The 22,305-nt window shown below is 57.2% G+C and overlaps 7 protein-coding genes across 7 annotated transcripts; 3 read left to right on the top strand and 4 right to left on the bottom strand.

Moving 5' to 3' along the window:
• Nucleotides 1–5,398: 5,398 nt before the first annotated feature.
• On the top strand, nt 5,399–5,793 carry LTHEOB_1575 (uncharacterized protein; the record flags this gene model as incomplete). Its single annotated transcript, XM_035510291.1, has 2 exons — nt 5,399–5,512; nt 5,641–5,793. The coding sequence occupies 2 exons, from the start codon at nt 5,399–5,401 to the stop codon at nt 5,791–5,793; spliced, it is 267 nt and encodes an 88-aa protein (XP_035366085.1).
• Nucleotides 5,794–8,004: 2,211 nt separating this feature from the next.
• LTHEOB_1574 (Acetylglutamate kinase) lies at nt 8,005–10,723 on the bottom strand (the record flags this gene model as incomplete). Its single annotated transcript, XM_035510290.1, has 2 exons — nt 8,005–8,301; nt 8,354–10,723. 2 exons carry the CDS (start codon nt 10,721–10,723, stop codon nt 8,005–8,007), a joined length of 2,667 nt encoding a protein of 888 aa, XP_035366084.1.
• Nucleotides 10,724–11,997: 1,274 nt separating this feature from the next.
• On the bottom strand, nt 11,998–12,785 carry LTHEOB_1573 (Synaptobrevin protein; the record flags this gene model as incomplete). The annotated part of the gene is made up of 3 exons (XM_035510289.1): nt 11,998–12,020; nt 12,076–12,307; nt 12,690–12,785. The coding sequence occupies 3 exons, from the start codon at nt 12,783–12,785 to the stop codon at nt 11,998–12,000; spliced, it is 351 nt and encodes a 116-aa protein (XP_035366083.1).
• Nucleotides 12,786–14,026: 1,241 nt separating this feature from the next.
• On the top strand, nt 14,027–15,494 carry LTHEOB_1572 (Mannan endo-alpha-mannosidase dcw1; the record flags this gene model as incomplete). Its single annotated transcript, XM_035510288.1, has 3 exons — nt 14,027–14,111; nt 14,162–14,865; nt 14,916–15,494. 3 exons carry the CDS (start codon nt 14,027–14,029, stop codon nt 15,492–15,494), a joined length of 1,368 nt encoding a protein of 455 aa, XP_035366082.1.
• A 1,064-nt stretch (nt 15,495–16,558) lies between these two features.
• Nucleotides 16,559–17,317, top strand: LTHEOB_1571 (uncharacterized protein; the record flags this gene model as incomplete). Its single annotated transcript, XM_035510287.1, has 2 exons — nt 16,559–17,224; nt 17,291–17,317. The coding sequence occupies 2 exons, from the start codon at nt 16,559–16,561 to the stop codon at nt 17,315–17,317; spliced, it is 693 nt and encodes a 230-aa protein (XP_035366081.1).
• A 254-nt stretch (nt 17,318–17,571) lies between these two features.
• LTHEOB_1570 (Histidine phosphatase superfamily clade-1) lies at nt 17,572–19,008 on the bottom strand (the record flags this gene model as incomplete). Its single annotated transcript, XM_035510286.1, has 4 exons — nt 17,572–17,662; nt 17,731–17,955; nt 18,186–18,443; nt 18,821–19,008. 4 exons carry the CDS (start codon nt 19,006–19,008, stop codon nt 17,572–17,574), a joined length of 762 nt encoding a protein of 253 aa, XP_035366080.1.
• A 492-nt stretch (nt 19,009–19,500) lies between these two features.
• Nucleotides 19,501–20,106, bottom strand: LTHEOB_1569 (Carbohydrate-binding module family 50 protein; the record flags this gene model as incomplete). The annotated part of the gene is made up of 3 exons (XM_035510284.1): nt 19,501–19,608; nt 19,676–19,866; nt 19,941–20,106. The coding sequence occupies 3 exons, from the start codon at nt 20,104–20,106 to the stop codon at nt 19,501–19,503; spliced, it is 465 nt and encodes a 154-aa protein (XP_035366079.1).
• Nucleotides 20,107–22,305: the final 2,199 nt, after the last annotated feature.

The following is a 22,305-nucleotide window of genomic DNA, read 5'->3' as shown; positions in this document are numbered from 1 at the left end:
CGGCTCAGCGTCCAGCGGCCATGATTCGCGAGCGTGCCAGTAGCGCTACAGGAGATTCACCGTTGATGAAAATCTACCCTCTCCCTTTTCCAACCGCGCCGACTAGATACATGATCCCATCCGCTCTGGCGGAGTCTCACATGCTCGCTGCGAGCCGCGACGCCCGCCAGTTCCAGACCGCCGCCTCGTCGAGCTGCGTCTAAAACGTAGGTAGAGAGAAACCCCGAAAAGAAACGCCGCCCCGCATGCAGAACATCATCCATGGAACATGCCGCCGTAATTCCGAGCAGCGATGCCCGCAATAAACAGAGGCCCACCGGCGGCGCCGTTGCGCTCGAGCGTTGGTGCCGGAGGTGATCCCTCCCTCTTTTTCCTGTCCTCCGCGCCGCTCTCCTAAAAGACCCGAAGAGCGCGGTTTGAGGCACGCGAGCGTCTCCACGCCAGCGCAGGACCTGTTGCCGCCGCTGGCTCGTGTCCGCGATCTGACGCACGCCCGCGTGCTGCAAGACCAACCTTTAATTGCGGCTCCAATCAGCACCCGCTATTTCCAAACACAAGCTCTCGACGACTCGTGCCCCAGCGGAGGAAAGGCGGAGATGCCCAAGCTCCGCTGGCTCCCTCCGCCCGGTTTGGTTGCCCTACTGCCGGCGGCCACAGGCCCCTGCAACTGGCGCGGGAGGAATCTGGGACGACAGCTCTAGGGCGGAAACGCTGCTGCACGCATGATGAGCCCACCCAGCCCCCTTCCTGCGGCGAATGCTAAAACGCGGTGGAGTTCGTTCAGGCAAGATTTGGCTGCGGCGGCGTGCGCGCCCCGAAGAGGAATATAGCGATATGCGGATCTTCCGTGCAGCTGTCGGACCAACAACCTCGTTCCGAATTCGCGTGAGGCTCGACAAGGCCCCCCGGCAGATTCCGTTGCCTGCGCTGCTTGGTGAGCCGCTCGGTGGGCAAGGCCTGGAAATGAGACGATTTTGGTCGATTTGCCCAAGGGTAAATATTTCTCCACCGCACGGCGCCGCCAGTCAGAGTCGCCGCAGCGGCCGTATCCCGAAGCAACCGGTGGAAGGAACCATCACAGTCCACTTCGCGGCCTGCCGCGCCGCGCCTACGTATGCAGGGTCTCATTAGCCCGCTTGGAATCAATCTGAAATAGACTGCCTGGACGGGCGGCATTGTATCTGAGCGCGGACTTGGCTCTGCTTGCGGGTGGTTTCGGCGAGCCGGCAGGACGGGGTCTCGAGCGCAGCCGGCCGCGCGAGGCGGCTCGAGATCTTTTGGCCAGCTCCACCGGCGTACCAGATGTTTGACAGCAACGGACCGTTGCGAGCTTGTCGCGTGGCAGAGGGCGCACACACGCCAGCGCGCCGCGACGGCCGCTCCGCGAGTCGCGCGAAGCAAGGACTCCCATGATCGACTCGACTGCTCAGCAGCCTATTTGTCAATGACGACCAGCCATTGAATAGAGTTTCTGGGTGAGCGACCACAGCGCTGGGAATCGCTATAAACGTCCACCATCGACATTTGGACTCGCGATCGCAAGATGGACGCGCACATCCCAGATTCAGTCGCCCACCCGTCAGCGTCGGATCTATCGTCGGATGCTGGTCGGATGAGGGAGCCCTGGACGGATCTGCCCTGCAGTGTAACTGTTTCAATCCGCGCGTGGCGGAGGAGATCTCTTTCGTCGCGAGCATTGAGCAGCGTCGTCGCTATGAGGCCCTGGCGCGCGGGCTGAGTGAGCGGGCAGCCCGCAGCCAATGTGGGCCTTTTCACATGCTAGGCGACATGCAGCGATGCGGATTTCGCTTGGGCGCGTGTTCTTCCTGGGCCAGCAGGAGGCGCGCAGATCCAGCTCACCGCATGCAATCTGCCTGTTGCACTGTGTCGTCAGTGCCGCCTGTCGCAGACCCTGCTTGACGACATGGTGCCTGGTGATCCGAACCGTGCCAGCCTCCAGCAGCAAGTGCCGCGAGCAATGGAGCGGCCTTTGCCTCACGCAGCGTTTCCATTTGCGGCAAGACGGCGTGGTCCGAGTGGGGGTCGCCATGCAAGCCACCGTGGGATGCGATCTGCAGGTCGGCTTTAGCTGTTGAACCGTGGCTTGCCGCGCCACGATTTCGATGCCCTCCGCTGCCCTCCGCTGCCTTCCGCCCGCGATGATTGAAGGGCCTGCCTCCGCGCTCTGAATCTCCGCGACGACGCCTCCAATGACGGCGTGCGGGAGCCCCAAATTGCACACGCGAGGCCGTTGTTTAGTGTGGCCTCGGGGTCCTTTTTCCAGCGCGCCTGTGTTCGCCTGAAGGCCCAGGACCCGCCCCAGGACCCTGATTTTGCATGCCTGAGGTCCGCGCCGCCGCCCTCCCTTCCCTTCCTCACCCTCCCTCCCGCCGCGCCAGGCTTCATTCCATCCCGCGCGATGATGGAATGCGCCACGCAAGCTTTGGCGAGCAAACGGCTTGTTTCCGGCCCCGGTGCAGTCCGGTCCAACGCCAGTATCCAGTAGCAGCTCCGGCAGTGGCCCCGTCGTCATATTGCCCGCCCTATGGTTGGAGCGACGCGGCGGGAGGGCCCTCACTTCGCATCCCTTCCGACCGCAGGTATGCCGGACCGTCGAAAAAGCCACCGGGAGTTCCTGAACCGGAGCTTCCTGCATAGCGCTTGTCTCACCATGCTCGCGAGGGCCACCGCCCGCTTAGCCTCACAATGGCCAGAGATGTCAATCCCTCGTACGCTGGGCATCGTCGACCGGGATTTCGGTCCCTCCGTGTCGTGAATGTTAAGGCGCGCCCTAAAGCTTTTCGTCCCGAGCGCGCGCCGTTACCATCTCTGGCGACGCATGCCGCAGGCCACGACAGCTGCCAGCAAAGCGGTGAAATATAGCAACGGCGTGGGTTCCAGTTACACCGCGGGGCATGTAGCCAGGCAATCCCAGCGGCGGCGCATCGGTCAGAAGGCCGCTCGTGTGTGTGGAGAACGCCCCGAACGCAATGCTGCTGACTTGAGGCTGCCATGTCTCATCCATCTCCATCTGCCGCGTGCACGCGAGTCGACGACGACACTCGCTTCGTGGCGGTCAGCCTTCAGCAAGCCTCACCACCGCCTTTCGTCCCAAGCGCTTCGCGGCTCCACTGCGGTCCATTGGCCCCCAACAGAGTTTACATGACATTGTCCAGGTAACGGGCGGGGCGGGTGAGTAAGTGACGAGGTCCATAGGTCGGTTCTGATTCATTGTCGTCCGTCTGCCCGATGGTGATTTGCGTCCATCCAGATATTCCGTTTTGGGAAGTCGAGCACGCGTGCGCCTGGTCCTTGGTGTTGAGGTCCGTCATGAGATCCATGCCGTCATGTTGTCCCTGGTGCCCGGTATGCGGTCCTCAACGCTCCACATCTTCCGAGGGGAGGCTCCGTCCTGGTAGCGTCCGGTGCGCAGGGCTGAAAAGTCGGCTATAAACAGAAGCGTTCCAAGGCGGACGACACATTGGACCTTTATACTGCGGACGAGGCCGCCCACACCCACGTTCCTGGAAGGGGTCGGGGTGCTAAAAAATGACCAACGCAAAGCTACTAGGCTGCGCAATGAGCGCAACGTCTGCTGATTTGCGATTTCGACGCCAGATAACGTTATCTTTGTGTCGTGTCGCGCCGAGCGCCAAACAGCCCAGCGGATCGCAACGCACGCGCAGTGACCAGAAACAACCCGCGTTTGATAAGTGGCTCCGAGGCGTGCCGGTCTGGCCTGGCTGCTGGCGTCTGCATCTGACCGGATTGCACCATCTCTGCCAATGACGGGGCACAAGCCTGGTAATTCCCTATCATTTCCTCCCTTCTCCCCCGGATCCAACGGCCCGGTCCCTTCCCAGCAGCCTGTCAACCAGGCCCTACGTGTCCCAAAAGAGCGCATGCAGGGAGACGATCGAGGGAAAAAGCAGAACATGTCGTATTTTCCGAAGCTAGTCGGCCGACGGGGCGTCATCAGCGGGCTACAGGGCACCTTGAGGGATGATCACAGCTTCCTAGATAGGCGTATGATGACAGGTACGGGATGGGACGAGGCGATCACTCCAAATCTTATCTTCTCTGGGGCTTGCGCCGCTCCATCGGAATGACCTCCACGGAACTACTTGCGTGTCCAATTACTTGCATCCGGATCGTCGTTGCCGTCGTCGCGCTGATAAAGTTTGTGGGTGACAGGTGGCCGTGCATCCCACTGCAGTGGTTGATGATAAGCTGAAGGGAGGCCTTGCCAGCTGGATCCCCACAGATGGGGCGATAGCCATCGACCGCGCGGGTGAATTTGTGGGGTGCATGAGGGCTTGTTATCTGGAAGACGCAGACAAGAGAGATTGGCGATAATTAGCATAGGAGCCGCCCGTCTTGCAGAGTGGGCAACGTTCTCCAGACTCCGTTGAATGTATTTTGTTATCTGCGTTTGCTCACTCCTACGCCCAGTCGAGCAGGTGCTGACTATCACATGCTATCCACCCTGAAACACGGCCACTCCGCACGCGCTTGTGCGTCTTAGGACTATGGTACAGGCGCAGATAAACGACCCTTGGTCCCATGTTCCTAGCGGTATCGTCATCAAGCATCATGCGTCTTATCGTGCATAGGAGGATTGCTTTGCGCCGGAAGGTGGTTGAGGAGAGCAACCGCGCGTATGTGACAGCCGTAGGTTCATGGTAGGATCGGACATGCTTTTCGGCTTCTCCGAAGAATACAATTGCCGGGGATGGCCGGTCATAGTTTGAGAAGATGTCTCGAGCCTCATCATGTACTCTTATCGTGGTCGTGCGAGCTTCCCGACGGGCTGGGTGCACTTCCCCCATTAACGGTCTCTTCTCCGAGCACCTTGCTGGCTGCCATAAACCTTTGAGAGACAAGACGAATTAACAACGTTCCTTATCTTGCACGCATGGTGGGGTGCTTCAGCATCAAACGTACATTCCTCCGCAGTATCCTCCAAGGCCACGCATGCTCTCTGCCTGAACCGCAGTCATGCGCAACAGGTTCTCCAAGTCCGCCATGTTTGCCGTGAGCTGGGCGAGCTGCGAGTGCAGGTGCGAAAGTTGGCGGGGCTTCTGGGAAGAGGGCGCGCTGCTCATGCGAGAGCCGGTGCTGGTCGGACGATGAATGCCGGACATGATTGAGGCGAGGGTGGTGGTTCTAGATGAGGTATCGGACGCGACGCGCGGTTTGAGCGGCGATTGAGGAACTGTACGTTGTTGTGAGTGATTGTTGTCGTGCAGAGAGCTGGTGGGAGCTGGGCTCTGTTTACCCGCGGAGCTTCGGAGTTAACCCAGCGACAAGGGTCTGCCCGCTCACAAGCTGTGAGCTTTTTCTGTCCCTCCGCATTCACTGCTCCACCATCCTCAGCTCGCCCTTCTACCACCCAACCATGGTATCGCAACAGACCATTCGCCGAGTTGTCCTCACCGGCGCTGTTGCCGCAATCACTGCCACCGGTGCCCTGTACGGTGCCGGCCTGAAGCTCCAGCAAGAACACAAGCAGGTACGTGCAGTTTAACACTCCACTATTCAAGGTCATTGTGAGGGACTTGGCCCCTCTGTGGCTTTTTTTGCGCTTCAGTTTTCCTTTCTCAACATGTGTCTGCGGCCTGACACTAACAGTAATCCCAGGCGCAGAAGAAAGTCTACGAATTGCCCATCGAGGAACGCATTGCAGGGCTGGAGACGAAGCGAGCACGACTTGTTACGCAGAAAGAAGACATAGAGCGGAAGATTGCAGAACTCCAATCACGCCGAGCTCCGGTGGCGAAGCCCCAGGACTAACACCGATGAACCGTTCCCCTGCCTATCCGCTGCCTGCTCTGATGCCGACTTTCTTGCCCGTCATGCAACATCACGCGCGTCCGGCCGCGAGGCCCCACTCCACCTCGACCGTGTATTGTCGCGGATAGGCCACCCATTGATTAGGCGAATGATATTCCTGCGGACCCGTTTCCCCCGGACCTAGATCCGCAGCCGACTCCGCAGCGAACCACATATTTGTTTGGTGGCAAATATCGTCACGGCATTCTGGAACAGGTTCCTCGCGGAAGCTCGTTACGATCCTGCCTCGCCAATTACCACTTTGGGAGTTGGTCTGGACCGCAAGGGCAGTTGCGGACCTGGCAATCACATGAAAGCGGGATGAACAATCTCCATCATGGACCAATACGGCGCACTGCAGGTACAAAGTATCCTGATCACTTTGCTGTCCCGGCCATCCCGTGCGACATTTTCCCGCTCGATAGCCTTGCGCCGGATTCTTTTCTGCTCTGGTGGTTGTGGGGCTGGGTAGTGCCGCTCAGCGACACTGAGGGTGGTGTTATCGCCACCACCAAAATTGTGGGAGCAAAGGGGTTGCAAAGGCAATTCCGATGCCCGTGAAACTTGGCTTAAAATCAAATCAAAGTATTCGATCTCTCGTGATCGGCCGGGCCATGTCTTATCCGGAAGCAAATTTGGCATATCTTTCGGTGGGGCCGCGTCAGAATCAATGATGATTGAGTATTGGTGGATAAGCTTGGAATATTGAGTGCGACAGGAGGGATATGGCAGGACAACACGTGGTTATTCCTCACGCGGTTTCTGCAGCATCCACGTACAAACTCTTGCACTCCAGACTCTCCATACTCTACATTTCGAAACTCAAATCATAACTCCTGCCCTCACATCGCGACCCTGCCATTAGGCACTTCTCCAAACTGACCAAAGCAGTGCTGCAGCCCGTCCAAAATTTTGATCATCCCTTCGTGCCGCTCTAGCTCCACACACCACCAAGAAATGGGCGTCATCCTTACATGCTGCCTCGCCGTCTGACACCCGCCCACGAACGCCTCCTCTTCCCCGCCCCTACACCATCTCGCCCTTCCCTCATTACACTGACCCTGTCAATCAGCACACTCGCTGCTGTCGAGCTCCGTACCCAAAGTGCTCAACGGCCCAGCTTCTCCGCCTATCGCCGGCGCCATCCATTTTTGTTCTGTTCTGTTCTCCATTCCAACACCCACACTTTTTTTTTTCCTTTTGATTTTAACTCACTAACGCCAGGATGGACAAAGTCGCGGGGGCATGTGCGACCGTGGCGCTGGGTCTTACCGACGCGGCGTCGATTGCACCGGGATTGACCTGGTTGGCCAGCACCGGAAAGGTTTGATGTGCGGGAGCGATAAGAGAAAAGGAAGGCAGGAGGAGGTCAGATAGGTGGACTGGACAATTGTTAGCTTGATCGAATCGTGTGTTGGGGCTTGCCTGCCCCTCCCCTAGCTGTGGGAAGGGCAAACAAAGACTGCCAGCAGTTTATTACACCTGCCAGTTCATGTGCCTTCCTCACATCCTTTACAAATTTTGAGAAAAGTATTGATTGCTCAGTCATCTTCAAACCCCAATAGTTATTCACATCTTGGCCTTCGAAAATAGGTTCAATATAAATGATCCCTTTTAGTAAATCAATAAATACATACGGCACATTGCAACTTACTTCAAACTAGTCTCAAGAGTTGACTCACCTTCCACAATGTCTCAATAGCGGTCATGACGTCACCACTCACTGTCAAATGGAACATGTTGTCACGCTCTGCGATTCACATCACCCAAGAAAGTGACAAAGTAAACACAAATCTTCCTCTTATTCGCTCAGCCCGCCCCGTCTAAGAAAAGCACGACACATCGGACGTGCCCGCATTCGCTCCGCTCTCGCAAAAAATGAAAAACTTTCTGTCCGCTCTTCCAGGCGAAACATGGCGCCTGTATATACAAAAACCGAGTGCACACCAATAAAGAAAAAAATGTAAAGAAAACCCTAGTCGATATGACCCATTCCCCGACGTCCTCTGGCAATTGGGGATAGTTGAATAGATCGCCCGTCCGCTTTTATTTTCCGATGCCAACCAAGGAAAAAACAGGAGTCCCTAGAGGGTTTGAAACAAGTCTCCGGTACGATTACTGTTACAGCTGCTGTCGCTCAACGCAAAAGTTCCATCATCCACAACGTCTCGTTTACTCAAGAGGAATGCCGTCGTACTCGCCGTAGCCGAGAGCAAGGTTCATGTTCTGCAGGCACTGGGTAGCGGCACCCTTGAGGAGGTTGTCGATGGTAGCGTTGATGACGACGCGCTTGCCCGAAGAGTGGACGGCGAAGCCACCGACCTCAACGCCGTGCTTGCCGGCGATGTTCTTGACGAGAGGAGACTCGCCAACAATCTTGACGAGCTTCTCGCCTGCGTAGCGGTCCTGGTAGAGCTGGCGGATGTCACGAGCCTTCATCTCCTGCTTGAGGGGGATGTTGATGGTGTGCTATAAAAGTGGTTAGTCGAATACCACGCACAGGGGGTTGAATAGAACTTACGTGAATACCCTGGAACCAGACGGCAACGTGCGGGATGAAGCCGACCTGGGTACCGAGCTGAGAAGAAATCTCCCTCTCGTGGATGTGGTCCGTCAGGCTGTAAGGAATGAGGTTGTTGGTGAGGAAGTTGACATCGTTCTTCGGGCTAGGCTTGGTGCCAGCACCCGAATAACCAGAGACACCGAAGACGGTGGGCTGGCCACCAAGGAAGTCAACAATCGGAGCAATACCGATCTGCGCGGCGGTAGCATAGCAGCCAGGGTTAGCAATGCGGGTGGCATTGGCAATCTTGGACCTGTCGACGAGCTCCGGGAGACCGTAAGTCCAGTTGGAGTCGAAGCGGTAGTCGGCCGAAAGATCGACAATGACGGTCTCAGGCTTGCCAGCAGCGTCAATGGCGTCGACGAAGGGCTTGCAAACACCGTTGGGAAGGGCCATCACCCAGCAATCGATCTCGCCGGCCTCGGCCATACGGCGGACATCGTCGGGAGACAGGTTCTCGTAGGTGATGTCGCGCTTGGAGTAGCCTTGGAGCTTCTTGCCGGCAAGCTCACGGGAAGAGACGTGCCTCAGGTCCATGTTGGGGTGGTTGTTCATGAGGTCAATAAGAGCCTGGCCAGTGTAACCACGGGCACCGATCAGAGCAACCTTGGACGGCCAGTCCTTGCTCTTGAACTTGATGCCGTAGGGAGGGTTGGGGTTGGTGGTGGTGGAGTAGCCCCTGGAGGAAGAGGGGGTCTTGAAGGCAGACGCAGAGCTAAGGATGGAGCTCCCCTTGAGCGTGCGGGCGCTGGTAGAGTAGGACCTGGTCTGGGAGTTCTGTGCAGCCCTCGCCCTGAGACCCTCGGCGTACTGTGCAGCGCGGTTGAGCTGAGACTCAAGGTTGATGTCACCGAACATGGAGCGGCCATGCTGCTTGAACTCAAGCATCAATTGGCGAACCTCCTCGAGGTCAGTAATGCCGTACCAGTAGAGAACCTCGTTGCCATGGCGCAGGGAACCATCAGCACGCTCAGCAAACCAAGTAAGGTTCTCGTCGTGCACATCAACAGTCCACATGAGCTTGGGGAAATCGGCCTGAAGACGGGTGAAGATGTTGCCGGCGAGGTTGGTCAACCAGCCGGACTTGGTGATGGTGAAGGTGGCGAGGTGGGCAGTCTTCTCCTGCTCGGTAGGAGGCAGAACAATGGCAAGAGCCTCCATCTTCTCGTCGAAGTAGGCCTTGAAGGGACGCTGGCCAAGGTTCTGAATGTAGCGGTCGACGACGGCTTCGGCATCGAGGCCCTTCCTGTCACGGACGAGAACCTCCTTAAGCTTGGAGACATCCTCGAAGTCCTCAAGCTTGCTCGCGGTCTTCACCTTGTCGCCACGCCTGATCAGGGTACCGGCGCCGGAGTCGGTAAAGAGCTCCTTCTCCAGGTAAGACGGGTGGATGATGGCCACACTGGAGGACTTGGGCAGGTCGTCCAGCAGGTTCTTCATCTCCTTGATCTTCAACCTGGTGCCGTGCTTGACCCAAGGCTGTGCCATGAGGTGGTCGTATTCCTCGTCCAAGTTGATGGTCGAAATCATCTCGTTGGTGTTGGCGTTCCAGAGACCACCCTTCTCCGAAAGGTAGACGATCTTGAGCGGCTCCAGAGCACGAGCAAGCTCACCGGCGGCAACGTCGGCGTTGACGTTCAAGACCTGACCGGCGTCGGTCTCGGCCATGGAGGTCAAGACCGGGAGCTCCTTGGCGGCAATGGCAGCCTCAATGGGCTTGATGTTGACGTTGTTGATCTTGCCAACCAGCTGCCACTTCTCCTTGTCCAGGTAGTCGGCACCCAGGACACCAGCGGTGATGGGGCGGGCGCGGACACCCTCGGCCCACAGCGCAGACACCAGCTTCATGTTCTCCTCGAGGAAGAGCTTGCGGGCGATGCCCAACGTCTTGGGGTCAGTGACACGGATACCCTCCTCGAACTGCGGCTCGACACCAGCAGCCTCAATGATACGGTTCAATTGAGGGCCGGCACCGTGGACAATGACGGGGTACAGGCCCATGGTGGTCAGGTTGCGGAGAGCAGTGCAGAGAGCGTCAAGGTGGTCGGTCAGAATGGCACCACCGACCTTGATAACGGCGAACTGCTGGGACTGCACCGAGCTGAATTGGGCCAGGTACTGCTGGATCTCACGCTTGGAGCCGACGTCCTTGAGGATCTTCATGATAGCAGTCCTCGCGCCCTCCTGGCGACTCTCGTTGGACGTGGTATAGCGGCGGGCGGTGCATGACTGCAGAGCTGCAGGAGCAGCGCGCGGTATCGAGGGACGAGCGCGGCGGATGGCATTGCGGGCGGCCGCGCTGGCGGCGCGAGAGCGGAGAGGCAACATTGTGAGTGGAGAGGGGAGAGTGTCGAGAAGCGCGGCCTCTGGGTGGGCGAGGTAGGAATGAGTCCTTGGGCGCAGCTTTTATCAGCGCCAGGCTCAACTGGAGCACAATGCAGGCCGAAGCGGGGAGCTCTCACCTCTCTGGAGCAGATAGTCAACGCCGACTAGCCGCGCTGCACTGGCATGGACAGCAGCGAGAGGGGGAAATTGACAGAGGGCGGAGGGCGAGTGGGAATGCGTGGCCGGGGATGCGGACAGTAGGGCACGGCGTCACTATGTTTTGTAGCGATAGTGGCCGCCGAATTTTCTGAACCTGGGCTGCATCCGCCGAGATCGCGCGCAAGCTCCCATCCCCACACTTGCCGGCCGCCGCCCAAGCCCTAGACGCCGCTCAGCCCATTCGGCCTTGTTGACCCTGCCTCAGCGCGTCGAGACCTGCATGCCATGCTCGAGCCCCTTGGTCGCTAATTTTTTGGTGGCACTCCGCCTTTTGCGCCCATTTGCGCGGTCTCACGCCTCCGGCCGCCAGCGCGTGCGGGCCCATTCTCCGATATAGGCCGATCAATATCGCGCATCGTTGGCCACCGGTGAAGCCAGAAGCCTTCTCGTCGACTGTGCTCAGACAAACCACTCACTTGGCCGTCGTCCGCTGCCAGCACGCCACCCTGTGAAAATCACTCGCGCCGCACCGACAAATCGCGCCCGCACGATGACATCAATGCCGTAGGCGCAGCAAGTCACGATAGTCACGCACAGCTGTGCAATTGACTCGACCAAGCCGAACTACCGTTTCGCGTGCCGCCTGCCCGTCTGTTCCGTCCTCACGCCCAGACCGGAGCTCTGAGTATCTTAATCCCGGGCTTTGCAATTCTGTAAAACAAACTCGTAGCATGACGTAAATTTGTGAAGGGTCACAAGCACCCAAATGCCGAAGTTTAGTAATTAGACGATGGCGTGCCCGTCTACTTTCTCACATGGCATCATCTTTTTTCCTGTCGACGTAAACACAACTAGACATGCACTATCCACGGGGCCCAGCCAGCTCGATTCGTTTGGTAAACATGAACAGGTAGTTTCCTAGCAGAGGTGTATCGTAGAGAAGCCATCAATTATTACAAGCCGGAACTGCATGCAGCATCAAAAGAACCCCGTCGCTCCATATTCGCCAGATACGTAAGAGTTACACTCCGGAGAGAGGGGTATTTCCCCGGAGGTCCGTCGGTCGTGAACACATGCCATCGAGGATAGTCGCGTCTTCGCATACGCATAGCATTCGTTTATTTCTTCTGAGTGGCGACGACTGCGGTGCCTGTTAGCAAAACGGCCCCCAAACGAAGCAGCGCTCCAGCACTCACCAGAAGGCACAATGATGATAACAAGCAGGATGATAATTCCGACGATCAGGCACATGCGCATCTTCATGTCCTTCCACCACATCTGCTTGCGCACGCGGTTGGCGCCGCGGCGGAAGCCCTGTGCGGAGACAGCAAGGTTGTCGGTCTTGTCCTGGAGCGAGTCTAGCCTGGCACCACGTTCCGACACCTTGTTGATGTTATCGCGCATAATGCCGACAGTGCTGTCGATTTCCTGCAGGCCATCTGTCAGCAAGCTACACGGTAAACCTTACGGCGGCGATGCGACGGTCGCAGGGCTCTCGGAGCCGCGACAGCGGACAGCTGAGACACTTTGTTGTTTTTAGCACGACCGTGCGACAAATCAGGAGGTGTAGCAGCTCAACCGCGAGGGTCGGCAGGCAGCAGATCCGTCGCTGCCGCAGCGATGCCGGACGCAGCGTGGGAGGCCTGGTCCCTCGCAATCAAAGGGCGGTCTTTGTGCCTCCGCGTAGCTGCTGCGACTGCTGCCGTGCCAGAGCTCTATCGCGGTGTCCCACGCTGCTCGCTGCCGCGTCGTTCCGAAAGCCGGCGCCGGTGCGATGCAAAGTGCCGGCTGGGGGAGTCGGGGAACCTACAGCCTGGAGCGCGGCGGTGCGTTGGTTGCCATTGTTCTGGCTGGCGTTGCCGCCCGAGGGAATGTAGGGGTCGTAGGGTTGCTCGCGGTCGGCCATTTGTGCGGTGGGAGGGAGGCGGAGGTGAGGATAAGAAGTGTGGTGAGCGGATCAGCTGTTGTGGTGATGGAAGGTGGTGGAAAAGGTGTGGTCGGTCGAGCGACGGGTGGGTGTCGGTTGGGAAGCCAGGTGGTCGGGCGCGGGCGTTGGCGAGGATGGCTTTGACTTGGAAGGGAGGCTGAGCTGGGAGCGCCGAGAGCAGGTCGTTAAGAGTCTCGTTCTCGAGGCGTGCGCGGGGCGCGGGCTGCAACGCTGTGGGCACTGCACGCTGCGGGGGCTGCAGAAAATCGCGGGTGATGCACAGGAAGAGATTGGAGGACGAGGAAGAAGTATGGGATTGAGCAACAAAAATACACTGCTCTGATGATGCGCGCAACAGCGGACCACGGCGCGTTGGCAATCACGTGGGCGCCGGAAGCCGTGGCAACGAGCGGCTAAGCCTCACGGTTGGGCAGGCGGCGGCTCCTGCGAATCGAGCATGCGGCGACGGGACTACGTAGACATTGGGGCTGATGCTATTCTCGCGCGTCTGCAGCCTGCTACATAAGCAGCCGCGGCTGCTCGGCGGCTACTGCTCGCGCGCGACACTCTGAAGCAATGCGAGACAGGGCCAGCCTGGGAGCTGCTGCCCCCCGCCCCGCCGGGCGCGCCGCATGTTTGTTACGCCGCTTGGGCAACCGCGCATAGTGTAAGGAACGGCCGCTCTGGGTTTAGAGCCTGCCGCTCTGGAGGCCCCAAGCCTGCCCAGCATGCTTGTGTGCCCGGCGAATGGTGGCTCAGCCGGCAAAGGCAATACGACGCCAGCAGGATTGCCTTGTCTTGGCCGCCAGCCTTTCCTACAGCCCGTCCCCCTAGCCTGCCGGGCGACCTTGCTACCTCACGACCTGAACTCCTCTGGCAGCACACGCTCGTTTCTCTAGCACCTCTTGCGCTCGAATATCGCGGCCAAGAATCTGTTCGCACCGGCGCCTGCCAGCCTCCGCCCGATCGTCAGTCTACCCCGGATTTCCGCTGCGCACCCGCCAGCTCCATCTCCACCCGTCGCTCCTACGGGCGTCATTCACTCGCTCGCCCGCGCTCCTACCACCAGCCCGCGCCCAGCTCCGACTGCGCGTTTCCCACGCTTCGGAGCCTTTCCACGGCCATCCGGTCTACCTCGCCTTGCGTACGACCTGCCTCTGCAGTCGCCACCAAGGCGCATCTCTCTGTATTGACCTCGCAGCATCGCCGTCGTTGCAGTCATGAAGCTCTCCACATTCGCGACCGCCGCGCTGATCGGCGCGACGAGCGTCGAGGCTGCCCTCTCGATTACATGGACCGATGAGAGTACGTCATCCCCAATCCTACGCCACCGCGGTAGCTAACGTTGTCCCAAGACTCCGTCAAGCAAGCGATGCAGACAGTTGCCAAAGGCATGACGCAGTACTATACTGGTAACAGACCGGGCGATGTTCCCGGAAACTTGCCCGACCCGTACTACTGGTGGGAGGCCGGCGCGATGTTCGGAGCCTTGATTGACTACTGGTACTACACCGGCGACGACCAGTTCAACGCCATCACCACCCAGGCCATGCTCCACCAGATTGGCCCCCAGGAAGATTACATGCCACCCAACCAATCACGCACTCTGGGAAATGATGACCAGGCTTTCTGGGGAATGTCCGCCATGTCAGCTGCTGAGAACAAGTACCCGGATCCGCCGGACGGACAACCGGGTTGGCTCGCCTTGGCGCAGGCTGTCTTCAACACTCAGGCACCGCGCTGGGACAACGAAACATGCGGTGGTGGCCTCAAGTGGCAGATTTTCACTTTCAACAACGGCTACAACTATAAGAATACCATTTCCCAAGGTTGCTTCTTCAACATTGCTGCGCGGCTTGCTCGCTACACCAACAACGAGACGTACTCCGACTGGGCTGAGATAGCCTGGGACTGGACCGTCGCCATCGGTCTGATGGACAGCAACTTCCACTTCTACGACGGTACCGATGACAGGATCAACTGTACACAGATCAACCATATTCAGTGGACATACAATGCTGGCGTTTTCCTTTATGGCGCTGCGACCATGTGGAATATTGTAAGTACAGTGCTATTTATCGTGATTGGGACTCTCTAACATGTTTTCAGAGCGCCGAAGCTGGCAAGGAAACCGAAACAAGCGGAAAGTGGCATGACCGCCTGCAGGGAATCATCTCAGGACTCGATGTCTTCACCAAGAATGGCAATGTTTTAGAGGAAGTTGCCTGCGAAGCCAACGGCAAATGCAACATCGATCAGCGCTCTTTCAAGGCCTACATCTCTCGCTGGATGGCTGCTACGACCAAGGTTGCCCCCTGGACCACGGCACAACTGGATCCTGTCCTGGCAGCTTCGCGCGAGGCCGCCGTCAAAACCTGTACCGGCGGAAGTGACGGGAGCCAGTGCGGCTTGAGATGGACGACCGGCTCGTTCGATGGTAGCACTGGTGTCGGCGAGCAGATGGCTGCCCTCGAAGTCATGGGCACCGCTCTTATTGCCAACGTTGCTGGACCTCTTACCAACAAGACTGGTGGAACTTCCCAAGGAAATCCTTCTGCCGGTTCGAACAGTCAAACGACACCGACATCGGCTGATCCTATTTCGACGGGAGACAAAGCTGGCGCTGGGTTCCTTACTGCTGTAATTCTCATCGGCATTTTGGGTGGCGCATGGTGGATGGTGGTGTAAGAGGGCCATCATGAGACGTTTTCTTTCGCGTTTTTGTCATTTTGAAGGGGTTTCAGGCCTACAGCCTTTGCTCCGCTAAACATATTTTCCCCTAGTAGTGCTACTGGCGGGCAGGAGGGCTTATGCTCGAAATCTTTGGATCAATTCTTTTTTTCTTTTTGCGGGATAGGGTCCATCCAGGTATCCGATGGATGAGACATGACGGTGTTTTGAAAATACGCGGGGGCTAGCTATTGCATAATACTTCGCTATGACCGGTTTTGGCTTTTGGGTAACTCAAATGGGGATGAGGCATGGGTCTGGAATGGGAATTATGTTCTTACTTTTATTTCAAAAAGCGCTCGCTAGGATGCATGTGCGAGGCTCCTGAGGATCTTGTTCGGGAACTCGAACAAGATCTGCGGTGGTGGGGTGGGCTTCCTTACCGAAGGAGGTAATGCGGGTGTGGATGGCGAGCATGTGGTGTGGGTCCGACCAGATATCCCTTCCTCAAAGGCACGCGATTAGCTACACGAGCGAGCGTCTAGCGAAACCGTGTTGTAGGCTCACGCGAGCATTGAAGATCTTGCAATGTTCTCTTACAGGCGCAGTGCCAAGTGAACCCTTCCCCCCGCAGATCATGTAACAGGCTGAGTTTCATTAGCTATCGCCTCCTTGCGGATAAGTGGTCCGCGGTGGCTGTACCGCTCACTTGACCCCTGGGATCCCAACTCAAAAGCAAGAGAGTAGAATGAGATTGAAGCTTGTCTTGACTAGCTGTCTACTCGCCGACCGGGGGGATAAGTCAGTTGAAGCAACAGAGCCTGGACGCTCTTCTTTACTTTCGAGTCGAAATTATTTTTACACCTTACCTTCTTCCCTTTCAGCATTTGCCTTTCAGCAGGACTCCTCTCTTCCACGCTTTTTCGCCGCAGCACAGTCTTCTCTTCCCAATCTTGTTAGGCTTCCTCTTTCATTTCATCCCCCACTACAAGCCACCCCACCAAAAAAACCTCCAGCACAAGCAAGCACAAGCACGCCACAAAACAATAAAAGAAAAAAAAAAACACACGCACATACACAAAATGGGCGCCCAACCCTCCCACCACATCAAGCTCGAGCACCGCGTCCCGCTGTTGACCGAGATGCAACAGCTCTCGCTGGACATCGACCGCAAGTACGGCCCTTCGCCCACACCGACCATCCCGAGCACCACGACCACCTGCTCGTATTCCCCGCCTTCACCGACTACGACGCACACGCACACGCATCACACGCACGCGCACAGTTGTTTTAACAGTAGCGCCATGATGATGCCGCCCCCGAGCATGCTTTCCGCCCCGCTCGGCCCCGCCACCGGCTCGCCCGCCGGCTTGCTGTCATCGTACCCGCCACCCCATCACGAGCCGCCCTTCGGCTTCTGCGCGTGCTGCACGGCGCCGCTGCCGCCGCCCACGCCGTTGCCTGGCTCGCGCTGCGAGCACCGCCACAACGAGCAACTGCGCCACCGTCGGTCGTTGTCTGGGCTGCGGCTGCGGGCGAGGCTGCGGGGCTTGATGCTCTGTGGCGGCGGCGGCGGCGAGTGTAACGAGAAGAAGCAGTCGAGGGGTCTGCGGTTGAGGTCGAGGAAGAAGGGGGGCAGGTGGGAGGGAGTTGACGATGATGCGGACAATGTTAGTCTGGCGGATAGCTTTACGACGGGGAGTAGCAGCTTGAGGAGCGTGAGGAGCGGGAAGCTGGTTATGATGACGGTGAGTAGACGGCTGACGATCCCCTTGAGGAGGAATGATTGTGGAGCTAATGACGTGTGTGCATAGGGTCTCGGACGGCGGATAATGATATAACGGCCGAGGGCCATGAGCTTTTCTTGTCGTGCAAGACAGGGAGCCTTTTAAGGTTCAGAGCAGGGGAGGTGTAGCAACATTTGCGGGTAACCCGGCTGGGCTGGGCAGGACTGAAATACCCACTGATGGTTTGGACAAGCCTGGGGCTTGCTAGTGGTGAACTCTGGCGTTAGAATCCTAGGCCGGTGACGGCACCGAGTGAGTTACGAACAGCGGAATATAATGAATCTCTTGTCATGTTCTTTGTCTCATCTCTATTTCGACTCTTGCTCTTTCTCAACGACGTCCACCACGAACGCACCGCCAAGGAGGATAGCGGGCTCGTCGATGGAGTGATGTTCGTAACTGCCAACCCATGACAGTCAGCTAAGCGCACAAGGGCAGGCGCAAGCAGCCTTCACGCTTCGACTTACCTCAACGTTCCCACACCACCAGCCTCAAGAATCAGCGCCGGGTTGTCCGAAACGTCCCGTCCGATCCACCGGGCGGCGAAGGCGCGCAGGATGTGGCCGTGAGCCACGATCAGTACGTCGTGCGGACCGACGTCCTTCTTCGGCTTGCCAACCGCAGGTCCGTGGAAGCGCGCGCGGATGTCCTTGATCAGCTCATCAAGCCTCTTGCTTACATCCTCCGGCGACCTGATGCGAAATAGGGCGCCGAATCAGTAACATTCCCTCTTCATTCTCTCGCCCGTGGCTGCGGCGGTCCAGAACCATTGGCTGGCCCCCACGCTCTTCCATCCTCCCATCCTCCTGTACAGCTCCAAGTCGGAGAGAGCCCCCGAATCCTCAATCTCACACCGGAAGAAAAAGCCAGACTTGGAAAGATTGGAAAGATGCAAAAAAAATAAAGGGCTGTAAATACTCACTCTCCGCCTGGACACCCATCCTTCCAGATATCCCAAGGCTCCTGGCCGCGTTCAGCACGCTGCTCGCGGATCTGAGCGCTGGTCAGGCCCTCGTAGTCGCCATAGTCCCACTCGCGGATGGCGTCCGTCACCTGAATGCCGGCATGGGTGCGGATGAAGTCCTTCGTAGGTTCATCCTGCTGCCACGGCATGCGCTCCGCGCAGCCGAGCGACAGCAGCTCGAGGGTGCGCTGGGCGCGCTTGCGGGGAGAGACGTAACTAGAAAAAGGCCGTGGCGTTTTTGGTTTTTCGCGCGCGCCGTTATTTTTGGGGGCCCGGCGCACGCGCAAAAACGCGGGCAGCGTGAGTCACAGGGCTGCGTTTTCATTCCGGGTAAAAACGAGAAAAGTGGCGTGAACGGAGAGAGATAGAGTTGGGTGACTTTCAATTTTTTTTTTCTTGATTGCTGCTCAGGCCGGTATGGGCAAGTGGTACGGCGAGGTGGGATTTAGGCAGCCGTTGGCAATTGGGAAATTGAGGGATCGATATCGTGGGAAGCGGTGTGTGGGGTTTGAGGTGGGGATTAAAATAGACTCGGGAGGATTCTGATATGCATGGGGGGGATCTATATCAGGAAGACGACGAGCAGAACTCACATATGAGCCAGGTTCTTGGGAACGATCAGGCGGTCATCGCCGACCAATGCCTTGCCGGTGGCCTTTATCCTGCGCTCGCCGTTGGCCGTGAGAGGAAGTTCGGTGGTACCGGTGTGTCGTCCATTCAGGGACCATTCGGTCTCGCCGTGACGGACGATGAAGACGCGGGGCGTGCAGGCTGAGGTCATGATTGCGTTGCAATGGCCGATGCAGTCTAGCGACTGGCGGTGAGCTGGACGAAGGGGAGTATTTGAAGATGTCTAGGCTAGCAATGGGCGAGCCGGGGCCAGGAGTGCGTCCGGGATGTACATGATGACGGAAAGGTCGAGGATGCTGATCAAGATGATGACATCGTTAGATATGGTGGGGTGCGCCGGGGCCTGGGCCTGCCCAAGCTTCTCCGCGCGCCCCACGCCCGGCGGTCCAGTCTCGGGCGCCAAAAACGCCTTCTTCACGGAAGCTACGGGAGCGCTTATTTAGCATCGCGCTCAACAGGATGGATTGCGTGGAACGCGTGGCTCATTACTAAAACTAACAGTCGTGATCTCGTAGCTCAAAGACTCCTGCTCGAGGCCGTTAAATAGGATATCGTGAAAGTATTTCTGTTGCCCAAACGAGCGCCGGGTAAGCCTCCGGCAGAAGTGAAGAAACGCCCCCGCAACGCCTGCACTTGCGGACCATCACATGTAGTCCTTTTCCTTCGCAATCACGCTGGAAACCGCAGAGTCCTTGCGCGCCCGGCGCGACTGGCGCGTCCGGAGCTTGGACTTGAAGGACATGACGGAGCTCTGGTTGTGTCGTGTCAGTGATGATGATCAGTTCCGTTTGCAACAGGATCGACCCGCGGGAGCTTACCAGGACGAGGAACGGAAGCGGCTTGCTTTTCTCCTTGGCCTCCTCATCATCATCCTCGCCTTGTCGCTGCTCCTCGAGCTCGCTGAGGATTTCGCTGAAGTCTGTTGCCGGGCTCTTCAGGCCCGTCGACGCTGACGATTCACTGCCGGTGCGCGTGGTGCGCGGGAGAAGAGGGCCGCCGTCCCAGCCGGCTGGTACTTGCAATAGCAAGCGTCAGTTATCAAGATCAAGTGAGACAAAGATTGCCGCAGCCGAGGTCACGTACCTTTCTCCAGCTTGCCGTACGCAGAGCCGCTGGAACTGGTGTATTCCTGGCCCGAGCTGTCGCGGAAGAGATACTTCTGCGAGTCGGCGTCGTAGCCAATGCGTGTGATGCCAGAAGGCAGCCGGTAGGCATCAGTGTCGTAACTCGACCAGCGTTTGGCACTCATGGTTGTGGTGTGTGTGAGGTGGGACGATAGGGCGGTGGAGGAGGGCACGCGAGCAAAGATATACGAAGCACGGCTAAACGACGTGGACAGCAGCGCGTCAGAAGGATGGAGTGGCTTGTCAGCGATGCTACCCCGAACTTATAGCTTGCAAGGCAGATAAGCTTTAAATTCGACTGCAGGCGCGGCTGCGGAGGGGCCATGGAGCTCTGTGGAATTCGGTGCTACCTACGCGAGGCTGTGCCACCGCCTATGAAACGGGTGGTACGTTCGACTGACAGTGGGAGCCTCTGTAGGGAACGGGCCGCAACCGTCTCCACCGTGCGCCAAAAGAGCGATGATAAGGACGAACCGAGCAGCTCCCCTAGGCAGAAGCACCTGCTGATCCTGCGCCGGTCCCCCCCCTTGACCGGCATCTCTCTGTTTTCGTTGTCGTGCCGGCCTGTGCACCCCCAGCCAGCACCCTGCAGCCGTCCTGCACCGCGTCACATCCGCCGCCACCAGATTTTCATCTCGTGTCGCCCAAAAGAACAACAACTGTGGGTCCAGAGACATCTCGTCCTCATTAATTTCATATTGCGTACGAGAACAATCGAGTTGCTGTCGGAAGGGATGCCCTGTCTCAGCTTCCCGAGGAATGCAGCCTCGTTGCCATGGGGTTGCCGCGGCAGGCGGCTCTTCAGCGTTGCGGAGTGCAACCAGGAATTAGCAAAGAAGTTTCTCCAGCACATCGTCTTCAAGTCGCCACATCACGCTGCGGCCAATAGGCGGAACTTCCGGTCTCCCCACTGAAACCCCGGCTTTACCGCATTCGGTAATTCACTCGCGCTTGGCGAGATACACCTCACCCTCCAACGTGTCACTATTTACAGGAGAACTTCCATCAGAGCCCCACAATCCCTTCAGCTCAGGTATAAGACAGTTGCTCTCCTGTTCGGTGCCGTGACAACCAGTTTCACTACCTACAATCGGATCAATGGGACAGATCCCCGGCACGCATTGTCTGGGGCTTGGGCATGTGAAGAAAAAAAAAAGGGCACATGCATCCGCACGGATGCTTCGACGGCCTATGTATCGCCTACTACTCGCTTCGGTTGCGCTTGGCGGACATTGTCGTTCTGCGGCTGATGCAGAAATATCTCATGCTTACCAGACGACGGACTCATGATGCTGTCACCACTTCCGCTTCTCGACTTCCGCAAACTCGCCAACACTCCCTCATACCTAGTACGCATGGACAGCAGTGAAAACTTTCTTTAGCATCCTATATGGCAAGAGCGAAAGAGCGAGGAAAATGCAGGCATGCAAGCAAGAGACCACGTCACCTTGAATATTTTTGACCTCGCCAATCGCAAATCTCGAGCAGAAATTCGGTGCTCCGTCCGTGCGTTGCTTCCGGTACCTACGGTGTCGTTAGTCAGATACCGGTAGCCGGTATCCAATCGGTCATTTGATGACACAAACATCAGACGATGCTACCACCGCACGTGGTCGATGTTGAACTACTATACATCGTGCGCAGTCATTATATCTAGCCAACTATGGTAGCTAAAGTCCCAGTTTTCACAAGATCAGATGAGATTACGGTATCTCTCTAATGTATCTCATATCCTTGCTAACTCTATCACTTCTTCGCCTTTCTTTTTTTTTTAAAAAAAAAAGTCAGCATGCATAAACTTGGAAAAAAGCCTTCTCGTCTAGGAGGTTGTAGAAAGTAAAAAACTGTTCAAAATACAAAATTTTTCCGTATTCCAAAGCCTCCAATTTGGCCCTTTCCAGTCTCTATACAGCAAATCCAGTGCTGTATCCTTCCATTTCAGCGCTTAAATCCGTACAGGCGAACATTGCAGCCATCCCAAGATATTTCATATACAGCCGCATTTACGCATCCCCTCTCCTTTGCTTCCACTTGAATTTATTTTTTGGCCTCCGGAGATGTCCGCTACTTTGAATTATACTCTATCACAACTCTTTATGAAGTTTTTTTTTTTTTAAAAAAAAACGGCATAAACCATCTCTGCAAAGATAACGCTGTTCTAAAGCACACCGCATATTTTCTTCTGTTGACCCTGAGGATCGAAGCTTGTTAATGCGTCTTCGTAATCGTAGGTGCAAGGGAACCGACGTATATTTTGCTGAGTTGAATCTACTCCGTTCTCGGGCCTAGACAAGACGGACGGTTCGTCATACCATGACTGTATT

This window comes from Lasiodiplodia theobromae (assembly GCF_012971845.1).
Source record: "Lasiodiplodia theobromae strain AM2As chromosome Unknown scaffold_4, whole genome shotgun sequence".
Taxonomy (NCBI): Eukaryota; Fungi; Ascomycota; class Dothideomycetes; order Botryosphaeriales; family Botryosphaeriaceae; genus Lasiodiplodia; species Lasiodiplodia theobromae.
The sequence above is the reverse complement of the archived record's forward strand: the minus strand, read 5'-3'. Positions and strand labels throughout refer to the sequence as shown.